Below are 16,380 nucleotides of genomic sequence, written 5' to 3' on the forward strand. Positions count from 1 at the left end.
GGAGACACACTGTCAAATTCCTCATTTTTCATTCTGAGGTCAAAAATCGCCATCTTTCTTTATATATTTGTAAGAAGAAATGTGTGTGTCATTTCAGCCTTTTAGTTATCTAATTTTTTAAATAACAGAGGTTCCTACTGTTTCTAGTGCCTCTTTTCTTTTTCATTGTTTTTTAAATGTTTTATTTTTGAGAGAGAATCCAAAGCTGCAAGCCCATGGGGGGCTCGAACTCACAAACGGTGAGATCACGACCTGAGCCAAAGTCAGATACTCAACCGCCTGAGCCACCCAGGCTCCCCATTTCACGCTTTATAACAAAATGCTTTTTTTGAGGGTGCAGGAAGATGCGCTGGTGAGGGGTAGGAATTAGGGATATGATTCCCCTTTTCTATTACATTTAAAAATGGAATTATCCATTTTTGTTTGCTCTTTTTTTCCTAATATTTTTAGAGTTTAACATTTTATACTGTTCAATGTGTCAGTTTCTTTTATAATTTTCTCATGGCTACATTTTCTATATATAGCTCCAGAAAACTAAAAATGTTTTGTAGTATTCACAAATGACTTCCTCTTTCTTCTTTAACAGCTGATCAAAGAGATACTGGGAGTATGACATGAGGCAAAGATCTAGATTTGTTTCTACAGAACTAGCCCTTCCCCCCACACTATTTACTGACAAATTCATCCCTTAGCCATTAGTTTGCATTATGTTTTGTTTTTTTTTGTTTTTTTTTTTTTACATTATGTTTTTATTACACTTGGGGCTTGTTTATTTCTTATTTTCTACTCATTTGTATGTTGGTTCTGTACAAATCTTACATTATTTTAAATACTCTGTATACATTAATATCTGGCAGATCTAGCTCGCCCTCATTATTTTTCTTCAAAAAATCGTTTGGGTTACCTTTGCCTGGATTTGAACTTTAAAATCTTTTTGTAAGAGACACATAGTGAGAGAAGTCAAAAGATTTGCTCAGGGTCCTCTGATGAGATATATGTAGAGTGATCACAAGATTTCTGACTCCTAGATCAGGGTTCTTGCTGTTAAGTAAACATTGGAATCTCCCTCTACCCCTCACACACACCCCAATTCCTCACCTCCCACCAATCCTGTCAAACTATACCTGGTTGCTGACTGGCTTATGTTTGAGTCCTGGTTTGTTCAAGATCAGTTCCAGCTGCCTGCGGTTAAAATTGGATACTCCAAGGGATTTCACCAAGCCAGCATCTTTGCAAGCTTCCAAAGCCTGTTGAATAAAGGCCAATGGGTCAACAAAAAAGCCTCAAAACAAACGAGATGTCTATGAGGGTGACTATGAGTTCTTTAAGAATGAAAGTCCCTGGGTATGGCAATAGGCGTGTGTGAAGAAAAAAAAAAAAAGTGGGACAGACAGACAGGAATTGTTTGGGAAATATTGTACACCATATCTTCCCCCTTGCATTTTCACAAGGTATACCAGTGCATTAAGAATTATCTTATTTCTTGAAAGCTGTTGAGGTTTGCTTTGTGGCTTGGGACCTGATCCATTTTTATAAATGTCTGGTGTGTGTGAAAATGTATATTCTCCTATTATTATATATATATCTTTTTCTCCTCTTGCTCTGTGTGTGTCTCTGTCTCATACGTATATGTATATATAGACACACACACAGACACATACACACACCTTATATAAAATTAGGTCTAGTTTTTCCTGGCTTCTCAATAACTTAAAGGAATATGTTAGAAATCTCCCACCGTATCAGAAGAATTTATCAATGTCTTCTTATAGTTTATCAACCTTTGCTTTATGTATTTTGAAGATATTTTAAATGGTACGTATGTGTTTAAAACTGGTATATCTTCTTGGTAAATGAATCTTTTATCATTATGCTATTTGCCATTTCCTATAAATTTTGGAAACAGCTTTTCCATTTCTTTTGGGATTTTGACTGGGATTGCATTGAATCTATCGACCAGTTTGGGGAAAATTAACATCTTAATATAGTCAATCTTTTTTTTATCTTTTTAAAAAATGTTTATTTTTGAGAGAGAGCATGAGTCAGGGAGGGCCACAGAGAAAAGGGGAATAGAGGATCCAAAGCCGGCTCTGTGCTGACAGCAGAGATAGCAGAGAGCCTGATGCAGGGCTTGAACTCACTAACTGTGAGATCATGACCTGAGCCGAAGTCAGATGCTCAGCCAACTGTGCCACTCAGGCATCCTTATGGTCAGTCCTTCTATCAAAGAACATGATATATCTCTCAACTTATTTAAAATATTAAACATTTCTCTCAGTAGTGGGCCTGGCTGTCTCAGTTGGTAGACTCATGATCTTGAGGTTGTGAGTTCAAGCCCCACGTTGGGTATAGAGATGACTTATAAAAAAGCTGCTCAGTAATGCATTGTAGTTTTTACTATGTAAGCCTTGCACTGATTTTGTTAAATTTATCTCTAAATACTTAATATTTTTATATTCACTTAATTATTAAATACTTCATAATTAAATTTTTAAAAACTTAATTTCCACTTGAACATTGCTAACATACATATATTGATACAGATTTTATTTTTTGTCCTACAGATTATTTACATGTATGCTTCTTAGTTTCAAAATATTTGATGAGTTTTCAGATAAATTTTTGTTATTGACTTCAAATTTAATTCCAATTTTATCAGACAGCCTACTTTGCATAAAGAATATTATTAAATGTATTGAGATTTGTTTTATGTCTCAGACAATGGACTATTTTGCTAAATGGTCCATGTGCACTTGAAAAATAGCATTTTGTTATATTATGGTGAAGTACTTTATAATTGTCAATTAGGTTAAGCTGGTTGATAATATTTAAATCTCCTCTAATCTATAGATTTTCTGTGTACTTACTATCTCAATTATTGAGAGAGAGGTTTTGAAATCGTTGACTGTAATTGTAGATTATTCTCTTTCTCTTTTCAGTTCTCTTAATTCATGTATTTTGGAGTTCTGTTATTAGGTGCATAGATGTTTAGGATTGATCCTTTCATTATTATAAAACAAAATTTTTTAAATGTTTATTTATTTTTGACAGAGAGAGAGAGACACAGAGGGAGTGGGGGAGGGGCAGAGAGAGATAGAGACACAGAATCTGAAGCAAGTTTCAGGTTCTGAGCTGTTAGCACAGAGCCCAACGCAGGGCTCAAACCCACGAACCGTGCGATCATGACCTTCTTTGTGAGCTGAAGTCAGGCGCTTAACCAACTGAGCCACCCACGCGCCCTATTAAACAAACTTCTTTATTCCTGGTAATAATTTTTGCTCTGTAATCTTTGTTGATATTAAAATAACTACTCTAGGGGCGCCTGGGTGGCTCGGTCGGTTGAGCGTCCGACTTCGGCTCAGGTCTTGATCCCACGGTCCGTGAGTTCGAGCCCTGCGTCGGGCTCTGTGCTGACGGCTCAGAGCCTGGAGCCTGTTTCAGATTCTGTGTCTCCCTCTCTCTCTGACCCTCCCCTGTTCATGCTCTGTCTCTCTCTGTCTCAAAAATAAATAAACGTTAAAAAAAAATTTTTTTTAATAAAATAAAATAACTACTCTAGCTTTCTTTTGATTACCATCAGCTGAGTATGTCTTTTTCTACCCTTTTCATTTTTTTTCTTAACCTTTTATTTCCAACCTATTTGTGTCTTTTCACTTAAAATGGGTTTCTTATGGGTGCCTGGGTGGCTCAGTCAGTTAGGTATCTGACTCTTGATTTTGACTCAGGTCATGATCTCATAGTCATGGGATCCAGCACCCCTTTGGATTCTGTGCTCAGCCTGGTGCCTGCTTAGGATGATCTCTCTCTTCCTCTGCCTCTCTCCCTCACTGCCCCCTCTCTTTCTGTCTCAAAAGATAAATAAAATGGGTTTCTTATATATAATATGTACTGGAGTTTTGCTTTTTATCCATTCTGACAACCTCTACCTTGTAACTGAGTTGTTTGGACTATTTACATAGATTGTGATGATTAATACAACTGAGTTTAAATCTCCCATCTTGCTCTTTGCTTTCTACTTTTTCCCATCCATTCATTTTCCCTCTTCTTTCCCTGTCTTCGCCTCAATTTATTTTTTTGTTCCAATTTTCTTTTCTTTATTAGCTTGTTTGCTATAGTCTAGAGATTTGAACATTTTCTCTTAATATTTGATATTCTGAAATTTCACTGTAATGTATCTTCTCTTTTTCTCTTCAGTAATCCATGCCCTTTATCTCTTTTTATTTCTTCAAATATTACCTCTTTTTTTTTCTTCTTTCTTTATTTTTCTGAGACTCCTATTGTGTGGAAATTCAAATTGTATCCTTTATACCTCTTATCTTTTCTTTCATATTTAAAAATTTTTCTTGTCCTTTTCTTCTTCATGTTGGGGATTTCCTTATTCTGATAATTCAATCTGATCATGTTTTTTTCTCTGTCTATACCCATTCTATTTTCATCCCATCAATTGCATTATTTTTTGAGTTTTCTAATTATTATATTTGCTTGTTTTTTTTTAAATGTATTCTTGTTCTTGTTTCATATTGCTAACATCTTTTCCTATCTCCTTGAATGAATACACACACACACACACAAACACACACACATATATATATATATATATATATATATATATATATATATATATAATTTGGCTAATTTAAAGTTCTTGGTCCTTTTCTCTGTGTATGTTGGGATTTATAATTGAGATCTGTTGCTTTTTGTGAAATAAATGCCTTGTAATTTGGGGCTGTGAACACATTTTTTCCTGGGAATATTGGCTATGCTATTAGGCAGTCCCTTGAAGGGGAATACCAGACTCTAAAACTAGTCATCTACAGTAAGGTCAGGAAAGAGTATATGGTCTCCTGGGTGGAGAGCCCCAGACACCAGAAAACCCAGTCAATGCTTCCTCACTCCTCAGAACAACTCCACAATTCAGATCTTCAGCTCTTACCTATGGGGGGAAATCTATTGGAAAGAGATACTGGTTAGAGTATAATTTCTCAGCCTTTGGGGTTTGGAATGGGACAGCCAGGGAGACAACTACCAGGGGTCAGATAGTAACTTATGTTTTTCTCAGCTTCTCACAAGTGCAGTACTACTCTGATTTGATTGTCCTGAAGACACCTGAACATGAATCTTAAGTTTCTGCACATATGGAGCAGACAATATTTGTCCCAAGGCTATAGCAGGAGAGAAGAGAGAACAAAAACAACTCTAAGGTCCTCTGCTGTGTAATCCTACTAGTGTTTGTTGGGCTGCCTTCTACTCTAGGTAAAAGCTGCCATATTACCTCATAAACAAACCAGTTCAAAATAGCGGCATTTCCCCGGCCCCCCCCCCCCAAGAATCCACACCGATTTTCTAATTACTTTCCCCTAGTTTTCCTACTCTCATGATCTTGCGGAAGGAGCCAACAGCTTGCTGAGAAATGGAACCAGAATTATTTTTCAGTTTTTCATGTATCATTTTAACTTTGTTTCTTTTAAACATCATATTACTGATTTTTATAAATTCAATTTGAGAAACTTAAAAAACTTGTGAATGTATCTCACGTGTACATTTTCATTTACAGTCAAATTAGAACTTATTTCCTTTACTTTCTTTTTCCTTCTACACTTCTCTCTTCCTTCTATGGCATTCTTCTTTTCCATCAAAACAAAATCAAGAACTTTTCAGTGCACATATCTTTGCTTATGGTTAAAATGCCTGGCTTTTAATTTTTTTTCAATGTTTTTATGTTTGAGAGACAGAGAATGAGTGGGGGAGGGGCAGAGACAGAGAGAGAGACACACACACAGAGTCTGAAGCAGGCTCCAGGCACCACGCCCGATGTTGGGCTCAAACTCACGAACTGTGAGATCATGACCTGAGCTAAAGTCAGACACTTAACCAACTGAGCCACCCAGGGGCCCCCAAAATGCCTGTTCTTTTACTTTCCATTGGAAGCAAAGGCTGTATCTCTCCATAAACTGAACAGGAATAGTCAGATCACAGTTTAAAAATGTAGTATTTTGAGATAAGAGGCCCATTTGAACTTACCTCCCAAGTGGCACACAGATTTGACTTGTGATATAACCATTTGCCATTCTCATCTTTAGGATAGAAATCATCTCCAGGCTACAGAAAAAGAACAAGCATAACTTATTTTACTTATATCTGGGAATTAAAATTATGGAATTTGAGGAATTCCATGGAATTTGAGGAATTCCAGGAATACCCTGGCCCTGGGAAAGAAATTCAATTCTAATTATTTTTATACTTATATATTGTAAATATGACCCATTAGTCTCATTATCTCACCCTGGTATTCATTTTTCCTTTATTTATTGACAGATTATTATTGTTCTTAAACCATGAATTTTTGCCTGTCTTTTTTTTAGATGTTTTTTATTTTTGAGAGAAAGAGAGAGCAGGTGCATGTGTATGAATGGGGGAGGGGCAGAGAGAGAAGGGGACAGAGGATCTGAAACAGGTTCTATGCTGATAGCAGAGAGCCAGATACAGGGCTCAAACCCATGAACTGTGAGATCATGACCTGAGCTGAAGTTGGACACTTAACCAACTGAGCCACCCAGGCGCCCCATGAAAATCTCTCTTAATAACAAAATTACTCATAAATAAGGAGTAGAAGAAGCTGAGAATTAGGACTTTCAGGCTTACTGTTTTGACCTAACCCTAACCCTTGCCAAAGTTGAGAACACCAAATTTCTTACTCCGATAAGAAGCCAAAGGTCATCATTAAGGGTGAGAGGAAATTCTTTATCTAAGAAAAGTGTAGCTAATGGATGGAATGCCTCCTAAGAGTAAGGGAAAACTCAGCATGTTACTTCTCAGTTCTGAATAACCTGCCCAGTGGTTCTCTTCTTTCCCTTTCTGGGACCTCCAGGAGTTTAGCATCTGTTTTCTACCTCACAAATTATCTCAGTATCAAACCCAGTTTTGGGGTGATCCCTTCCCAACAAAGACCATTGTTTTTCAGATTTCTTCTTTTTCACGACATCTAAAAATGGGACACATCTGTTGTGGGCTTGGAAGTGGGATTGAGAGAAATAAAAGATGATTTCTAGGCTCCTTGGCTGGCTGGTGGTGATCATATCCTGAGGTTAAGCTAGCAATCAAGGGTTTTGTTGTGGATATTTTGTGTTTGAAATGTCAATTAGATTTGAGTGGATATTTGAGGAGGCAATTAAACAGAAGTTGGCTGCAGACTAATTTGGGAGTCCTCAGTATATAAAGTGGTATTTAATCCACGCGACTGATCACTTTTAAAGAAAATGTGGCTCAGTAAGACAATATTAAGGATAGAGTACTGGGCATGACATTTGGAGGTTGGCAGAGAAGAAGCTATCAAAGCATCTTAAGAGGGTAATATAGAGCCATGAGCTGAAAATGTTTAAAGAAAAAGGTAGTAGTCACCTGTGTTGAAAGTGATCAAATAATATGGGGACAAAGTGTCTTTTGGATTTGGATGACAGCATGGAAGTCTGTAGACCTTGCTAATAGGAATTCTTTTGTTGAAAACCAAGCAATTGGACAAAATCCATTATATTCTTAAATATTTAAAAAATTTTTCCTTCTGTTAGCTCACCTGAATGAAACCTCCCCCTGGCAATAACATTTTCTCCATTTGTCCTCTGTAGTGAAGACCATGTCTTCTCAGTTCCTCCTGTCTCACTGAGAATAGGAAAGGGCTCCTTTCTCCTTGATGCCCCATAATCACTCATGTTAATGACCCTTTCTATCTCTGATTTCTAAGCTCTTTGACCTTTTCAACACTGATGACCCACATTTTCATTTCAGTCTCTCTTTCTATTTCTTTTTTTTCTCTCTCTATTTCTTAGAGCCTTTGCATTTCCTAATTTTACTTCTGTTCTGAAATGGCTTTATGCCTCCATTACGAACTCTGTTAAATAATATTTACTTCCCCAGGTTTTAATTAAGCCCTTATCAAGCCTGCACCCATGATAAATATTTCTATGATGCCTCCCTGAAGCTCCTGTGTCTACCTTACTAATCCATTCATCCAGATAAACCCTTTGTCTTTGTCCTCTACTCCTCCTTAATGTAAGGCATTACTGGAAAAATAATTCAACCCTCTAAAAACCTGTGCTATTGACTCTCATTCCAATTCAGCAGTAACTTCATTCATCTTTTTAAAACATCTTATCATGAGTTTTTGTATTGTGTTGTTGTTAATTTGACATTTAAAAAAATAACATCGTGCTAAAATATTTTAGCAAGAAAGATTTCTTGTTAAAAAATGATGAGATTGATGGGGCGCCTGGGTGGCGCAGTTGGTTAAGCATCCGACTTCAGCCAGGTCACGATCTCGCGGTCCATGAGTTCGAGCCCCGCGTCGGGCTCTGGGCTGATGGCTCAGAGCCTGGAGCCTGTTTCCGATTCTGTGTCTCCCTCTCTCTCTGCCCCTCCCCCGTTCATGCTCTGTCTCTCTCTGTCCCAAAAATAAATAAACGTTGAAAAAAAAAATTAAAAAAAAAAAAAGTCTGCCATTTGAACAAGAGTAAAGTTAGTTGTGTGAGGATGAGGGCTGAGGTTATAACTTCCAAGAGCCTGGAATTTAAAAAAATCACCGTAGTCCACAGGGTGTTGGGATTGTTAGGTTTGCGAGGACAAGGCAGGGGCAGTGTCACGTAGGGGAACAAGTGTGAAGTTGGCATCAGAGGACTGACCATCTGCTCCCTGTTCTAATGGCCTTTATTTTCTTTATCATTATCTTTTTTTTTCTCTCTAATGGGCTTTAAACCTGAGTTTGTTAGTTCCTTGTTTGGGGCCTCGACTTTCTTTTCTGTGAAATGAGGTTATTGGGATATCTTATAACTAAGTTTCTTTTCCACACGAATATTTCAGAGTATTATCTTTCATTTATTATCAAGAAAATGTCAGACATTGTGCCAGTAATTTCACACATATAATTTTAATGACTCCTCACAACACTTGTGGAGTTACTATTGTCACCATTTTACTGATAATGAAATTGAAGTTTAGAAAGAAATAAGAAAGAAAGAAAGAAAGAAAGAAAGAAAGAAAGAAAGAAAGAAAGAGATAAAGATCAAAGTGACTACTACTAGTAAGTAATAAAGCTGAGAGTCAATCCCTCTTCTGTGTGACTCCAAAGTCCATACAGACATTTCCACTATACCATGAATAGGTGATGTGGAAAGAGATCAGGTAATAACTTGACCAAGTCATCTGCCTTGTATGTCACACAGCTGAGATTCAAACTCGGCAGTCCATGCTCCTTACCACTATGCTAAGTGACCTCTAATTAATGAGTTCAGTAGAAATCTGTTATTTCCCCATACCTATGCTATCTTCTCTGGAGGAGTTCATTCCATATTGTTTGGGTGGGCTGACTCAGCTCTCATTCTTAACCATAGATGTCAATCAGTCACTCATTTGGCCCTTAGATCAAAGATTAGTCAGTAATGGGTAAATGGCCCAAGCAAGGCCGCTCAGTATTTCTCCATGAGGTTTAATGTGTGGTTTCTCTTTCTCTGAATTCTCCAGTTGTGTTGGCGATGTAGGCTTGGTATGTCAATGGTCATTCTATCATCACATAGAGAGGGATTTTTGAGAGTGAAGCCAACTAAAACATAGAGACAGAGCCATATACATAGTTTGAACTTCTGGAACCAGCTGTGCCTGAACTAGGTATCCCTTGGAATTTTTAGCTCCCTTTTTAGGTAACACCAATTTGAGTTGGATTTCTGCCATTTATAACAGGAGCTCTGACTAATACAAAGATGTTGCGGTATGGCAAGTAATGGGCCATAAATGTGAAATTGGCTAGGTCAATAGGGAATTGTGGACACTGAGAAGTCTCCCACCTTCAGCCAAGAATTGGAAATCCTTGCTCTGCAATAGCATGGAATCTGAAATTATTGCCTTGTTGTGCTTGAGTTTCAGACAAATGGGCCTACTAAGGCTGGAGCTTTAGGGGACTTAGTAGAAAAACAGTGGGTATTAGAATTTATTGGCCATTTTTGCAAGCTTCGGGTAGTTCTTGAAGAAAGATGTGTTTGTTGCTACTGGGCTTGTAAGATGAGAGGTAAGATGATATTTTGCTAAAATTAGTACTTTCTGCTTCTGGATGTCACCTGAGATGACAGAAGTTGAGATCTGAGCCTTCTGGAGATAGAAAAGTTAGTGCCAACCAAGGCAAGAAGGTAAGAATCCTAGAGGTAAGTAATATTGGACTTTGGGAGAATTCTGGTTCTCAGTGTCCCTCTGAAGGCAAGATCACAGATGCCCTACTGGACAAAGGTGCACCATCCAATGAGATGCAGATTGGGTAAAAGGAACACATTAGCTGTGCCTGCCTATTTTAATATTTATTTATTTTCGAGAGGCAGAGAGAGACAGAGCACAAGCAAAGGAGGGGCAGAGAGAGAATGAGACATAGAATCTGAAGCAGGTTCCAGGCTCTGAGCTGTCAGCACAGAGCCCGCGGGGCTCGAACCCACAAACGGTGAGATCATGACCTGAGCCAAAGTCGGACACTTAACTGACTGAGCCACCCAGGCGCCCCTATGCCTGCCTATTTTATATTTTTCCAAACGAGATGGAGGTCAGTAAGCTGAAGATGGGGCTGATGAGTAAAATCAGGAAGTTCTTTACAAAGAGACAGAAACCATAGACCACAAATTAGATAATAAGAAATGTGATCCTAAAAGATTTCTAGTTTTAATTGTTCATTCATACTGGACTGAATGTGAATTTACTGAAAGACTATCAACCTTTTAAGGGATATTGTCTTGTCTGTGAACTCTCAACCTGACCAATAAAAGCCTGTGATTACCAAGGCCATTGTGAAGCCTCCAAACCTGCATCAATATGAAGCATGATGCAAAAGGGTAATCCTCTCCAAAGTCCATCTTGGATGTGACCACAGAGGAGAACCAACAAGCAAAGTGTTTCCCGAGAACAGAATAGGAAACAGAACAAAGTGTTTCCAGGTTGGCTGCATAAAGAATTCTGGCCACTGTAATAGCAGAGTCTTTGTTCTTCCTGATGAACAACAGGATCTGATGTACCTTGGGGACAAATGGCCAATTTTGTTTTTCAGGCTCCCCTGCCCTCAATGAAATTTTAAAGCAGTGATTGCTCTTTAGCAGTGCATATACAGTGTGTTGTTGTTGGTTACATGAACAAGTCCATAGGTGGAGAAAGTTCAAAGAAGGAGTGAATTTGAAATAAAGGAATAGATACCACATAGGTACCCCGACCTTGGCTCTGGCTCCAAAAACCTGACTCTTCTTTAGGTTATTTTTTTGTGGAGGGGGTGGAGGGTAAGTTTTCAGCTACAGATATTATTTTGCATTATGTTATGCAGGGCCATTTTCATGACTGTGTGAACAGTAAGAAGGGTGTGTCTGAATGCCAGGTGACTACAGGTGGAATACAGTGAGGGGACCACAGGTCGGTTTGATGGAGAGAGTTTTAACTATAGCTGTGAAGACAAGATATAATAGCAAGTGCATTAGACTATGAATCAAGAGACTCGGGATCCAGGCCTGAGTCTGTTACACAAAATCTTTGTGAGCATTTGTTTGGGTTGGTCAGTACTGTCTGACGTGCAGTAACAAAACACCTTGACACTCTGTGGTGCTGAGTAAAGAAGAAGCTTCATGTGAACAGCTGCTGGCTCATCGCTGCCAAAGGGCAGAGAACTAATCTTTAGGCATGTGAACTCACCTTTAAAGCCATGGGTATTTCAATGATGTAAAGATCCACATAATCTAGCTGGAGGGTGTTAAGCGTCTTCTCCAGGGTTGGACGGACCATCTCGGGGTCATGCCTTGTAGCCCACAGCTGAAAGAATAAAAAGGTGATAGTTAGCTAACATCCACACTTTTTTTTTTTTACAGTAACGCAGCCCTTTATCCAAAGAACTCCTATACATTACTTACCTATTTCATTTTATAAAAATACGTTTATGCTGAGGTGTCATCTGGGTAGAGGAGGAGTTCATATAACTCTTGACGCCTGGAGTATACTCTATCCAGATAGAGTACCAGAGACTTGAAGATACATCTGAACCACAGAGGACATAGTTTGGTGACAAAGTCTTGTCCTGCTCCCTGCTAACTTCTGAATTGACCCTCAGCACTGTCACTTTTCCTCAATGTGTAGAAACGGAACATGTATCTGACTAGCTGTTTGGGCTAAGTGCTTTATTTTCATGACACTCTCATAAAAGGTGTGCTTTAGCTGAGCAAGAGATAGGATTGTGAGAGTGACTTCCCTGGATCTTTCACATTGTGACAGACGGTGTGGACGCTGGTGAAACTTTTATTAATAATTAATTAATTTAGAGAGATAGCATGCATGGGAGGGGGGAGAGGCAGAGAGAGAGAGGAGGGAGAGAGAATCCCAGGCAGGTTCCACACTGTCAGTGCAGCCTGGTCTGACTTGGGGCTGGATCTCATGAACGGTGAGATCAGGATCTGAGCCAAAATCAAGAGTCACATGCTTACCAGACTGAGCCACCCAGGTACCCCAAAACTTTAAATTATTGCAACTGTTTAGATTTCCTTTTTCTGCTCCTTTGTTCTCATTTGGTTGTACTTAGACCCCAGGGAAATTCTGCCAATTCCTACTAAGAAATTACTGGCTATCTGGCTACACTGATAAGATCACCAAAATGGTAGTAGTGGAGACCCTGCCTCATCCCCTAATAAAAGTCAATAATTAGACAGCCAGCTGCAGATGAAAAGGGAGAGAAGTTGATCAAACAGTACCAACTTCCAGATAAAAGGTGAATAAAATCTGGGGATCTAATGTAAAGCATAGCGATTGTAGTTCATACTACTATATTATATACTTGAAAGTTGCTAAGAGTATAGATCTTCAATGTTCTCACCACAGAAAGGACATGGCAATTAAGTGATATGACAGAGGTATTAGCTAACACTACAGTGATAATGACTTTGCAATACATAAGTGTATCAAATCAATATGCACCTTAAGTTTACAAAATGTTATATGTCAATTATATCTCAATAAAGCTGGGGAAAAATGAAATAAACTTAACAAAAGAAATAAAAAAAGAAATAAAATGAAATTACTCAATCTCTAAACTATTAGGTAATGAAAGATTAAGACTTAGGTTATCAAACTGGAGCATGTGTACCCTTGAGGTCTATAAAACATAGGGTGCTGAGGGGTCCTCAGAGCCTTGGGATAAATTAATACTTCTTGGAGCATCAAATTTGTTCAAAGTGTTTGGGGATTTTTTTTTTTTTAATTTCTATACCCTTATTGTCACAAGTAAGGGCAAGCAAAATTGGTAACATTTGATTTTTCTCTACTTTGGACAATAATTTTTTCTTGCCTTAAGTGCATAAAGAAGAGAAAACAATGTGGAAAGAATAGTGGGAAAATGTGTTTTTGTCATTACTCTGTTATTGCTTCCATCCCATCTAACTGAATATTCTGTTTTATACATTTTAATTTATTTTTATTCAATTAACACACATAGTCCTAGCTCTGTGCCAGGTACTGTTTAAGTGCTTTGTAAATGTTAACTCACAGCAACTTTATGAAATAGACGGCTAAGAAGAAAAGTTTTTTGGTTTATTTTTCTTGGTGGTAACTTGTAACCTCATTTTTACACTGAAACAAAATGAAACAAATAAGAAAATATTATGGGGGGAAATGCAAAAGTCTAAAAACAAATTTAGGATAAGACACAAATCTTCAAAAATATTTCTGCCTTTGGGCAGGTTGCTTTGGCCCAAGTTCTCAGGATATGAGTTCAAGATTATCCTTCCCCCAAAATATTTTGGGAGCACCAGGTTAAGGTTTGATGTTTACTCCAATGAGATACTGTGTAATAGTGAAATCTTAAGGAGTAAAAATTGTAAAGCTATAATAAAGTGAAAAGCTTCAGGCTGATATTTTGGGACAGTGGCTATATGTAGCTCCTTGGACTCATAATCCCTAAGTGGCAGGGGATTTGGGGAACCAAAACTCCCAGAGAGCTTGGCAAGGAGCCTGAGTGGGGAGCTGGGGAATGGCTGAAATCAGAAACATCATCTTGTTCTCGTATAGAACACACTCAGGAGAATTGTATTACACAATCTCCAAAGTTGTACAGCTTTATTCCTGCAAAGCTGCCTGAAAATATACATCCTATATTTCCACTGGCTTTCATTTTAATCACGATGCTTTATCTTTTGGATTGCCCTTCGGTGGATAGTGATTTCTAATATTGGAAATTGCAAAGGCTCGAAAGGTAGTGGTGACATAAACAAAATCTCATATATCCACACAATAGAGTATTATTTGGCCATAAAAAAGAAATGAAATTCTCGCGATCTTAGCCAAAAGCCTGAGAAGTGATAGAAATGAAATTCTCATACATGCTATGATCAAACCTAGAAAATGTTACACTCAGTGAAAGAAGCTAGACACAAAAGGCCGCATAGCATGTGATTCAATTTATATGAAATGTCCTGAATAGGAAAACTGTAAAGACAGAAAGTAGATCACTGGTTGCCAGGGACTGGAAGGAGAGGAGAAAATGGGGGACGACTACTGGTGGGTATGGGATTCATTTGGAGTGATGAAAATATTCTGGAATTAGGTAGTATAGATGGTTATGCAACTTTGTAAATACACTAAAAGCATTTATTTAACTTATTTATAACTTGATGGTACATGAATTCTTGCTCAATAAACAAATTAGTGATCTACGGACAAATAGGCATACACAAAAGCAAAAGAAGGCTGTCCTTTTAAAGAAAGGTTTGGCAAATGATTATTTAATATGAACCACCTCCCCCCTTCCCTCCACTCCCCAATTTTTCTGCTCTGTAGATTTGGCTGTTCCCATATTGTCTTAAATCATGCCCATGTATGAAGAAGGAGCTTTGCCTAACCTTCAGGGGGCTAATTAGTCAGTCCCGAACTTCCCGGCAAGAGTGAGCAATTTGGGAGTGGAGAACTCACTCCTCTTGTTGAGCCCAACACACTTTAACAGGGAAAAGTGACACCAGACCAACTATTAATAGAAGGAGTTGGAGGGTGAAGAGAAGATCTCACCTTTCCACAGTAGAAAATATCCTCCCTCCGCACCTTTCCTTCTGCTATCTTCTCCCTGATGGCCTCCCCTACTTCATGCTCATTCTGATAGATGTAGGCCCCGTCAATGTGCCGGTACCCTGTGTCAATGGCAATCTTCACTGACTTCTCACAGGTTCCCTTAGGAGTCTGAAATGACAAGGAGGTTGGAGTGGGGAAAAAGAGCAATGGATCTTTTCTTTAATCATTCTTGATCAGGACACGGTACACATGGACGTTATTTTACAATAAAAATGACAAAATTCCCAATTAAATGCTGTTGTTATTGGAAGATGGTGTCTGGAGGCTGAGGAAACTGACCTCACAGGGAGCTTCCTTCCCACCCTCACTGGGGTACTCCCTTAATCCCAAGTCTCCCCTAGCTTTGTGCCCTCAGAAATGTAATTGAGCAGTTTTACCAGTGACAAGAGATTTCATGATAGCTATGTTATAAGAGGCCACAAGTTCATTAAAGAAGGCTCAATTACAAATCAAAGTTTTGGGTAAACAAACTGAGAATATATTAACAGAATGAAATATCTCTCAATAATAAAAAGAAATGAAGTACTGATATAGCAACATGGGTAAATATCAAAACAATTATACTAAGTGAAATAAGCCAGACAAAAAATAAATACATTATGATTGCATTTATATAAAATGCCAGCACATGAAAACTAATGTATAGTTCAGGTACAGATTGGTGATTATCTGGGGTGGGGAATAGCGGGGGCAGGCAAGGGTGGCAGGGAGGGATTACAAAAGAACACAAGGAAACTTTTGTGGTGATGGGTATATTCACCATCTTGATTGTAGTCATGGCTTCATGGGTGTATGCATGAGTCAAATTCATCAAATTATATACTTTAAATACGTAGAGTTTATTGTATGTCAATTATTCCTCAAGAAGGCTGGGGAAAAGACAGTTTGGGGGTGTGATAAAAATATATTTTTATCAAATTTGGTAGCCAAACCTTTGTTCATTTTATTAACCTGCATGAAGCATAAGAATAAGAATATCCTCTCCCCTGAACATTGACAAACCAGAAGACCTGACAAACTCCTGACACTGGAAGTATAAGTCATCCATCTTTCAGATTGCACATAAATCACTGTTCTTTAGTTATGGTGGCATTTTAATTTTTTCTATGTTTTATTTATTTTTGAGAGAGAAAGAGTGCATGCACACAGGCACATGAGTGAGCAGGAGAGGGGCAGAGAGGGAGACACAGAATCCAAAACAGGCTCCAGGCTCTGGAGCTGTCAGCACAGAGCCTGACACGGGGCTTGAACTCATGAACTGCGAGATCATGA

At 38.3% G+C, this 16,380-nt stretch overlaps 1 protein-coding gene across 2 annotated transcripts in view; it reads right to left on the reverse strand.

Annotated features, from left to right (window-relative positions):
• AKR1D1 (aldo-keto reductase family 1 member D1) overlaps positions 1-16,380 on the reverse strand; it is a 91,756-nt gene that overhangs the window by 15,988 nt on the left and 59,388 nt on the right. For both annotated transcript variants that reach the window (XM_040471850.1, XM_040471849.1), the window contains exons 2-5: positions 15,049-15,216; positions 11,698-11,814; positions 6,022-6,099; positions 1,125-1,247 (exon numbers count right to left, since the gene is read on the reverse strand). In XM_040471850.1, coding sequence (XP_040327784.1) covers positions 1,125-1,247; positions 6,022-6,099; positions 11,698-11,814; positions 15,049-15,216 — 486 coding nt within the window. The remainder of the gene's footprint in view (positions 1-1,124; positions 1,248-6,021; positions 6,100-11,697; positions 11,815-15,048; positions 15,217-16,380) is intronic.

Source organism: Herpailurus yagouaroundi, unplaced genomic scaffold (genome assembly GCF_014898765.1).
Source record: "Herpailurus yagouaroundi ecotype Mexico unplaced genomic scaffold, PumYag 100, whole genome shotgun sequence".
Taxonomy (NCBI): Eukaryota; Metazoa; Chordata; class Mammalia; order Carnivora; family Felidae; genus Herpailurus; species Herpailurus yagouaroundi.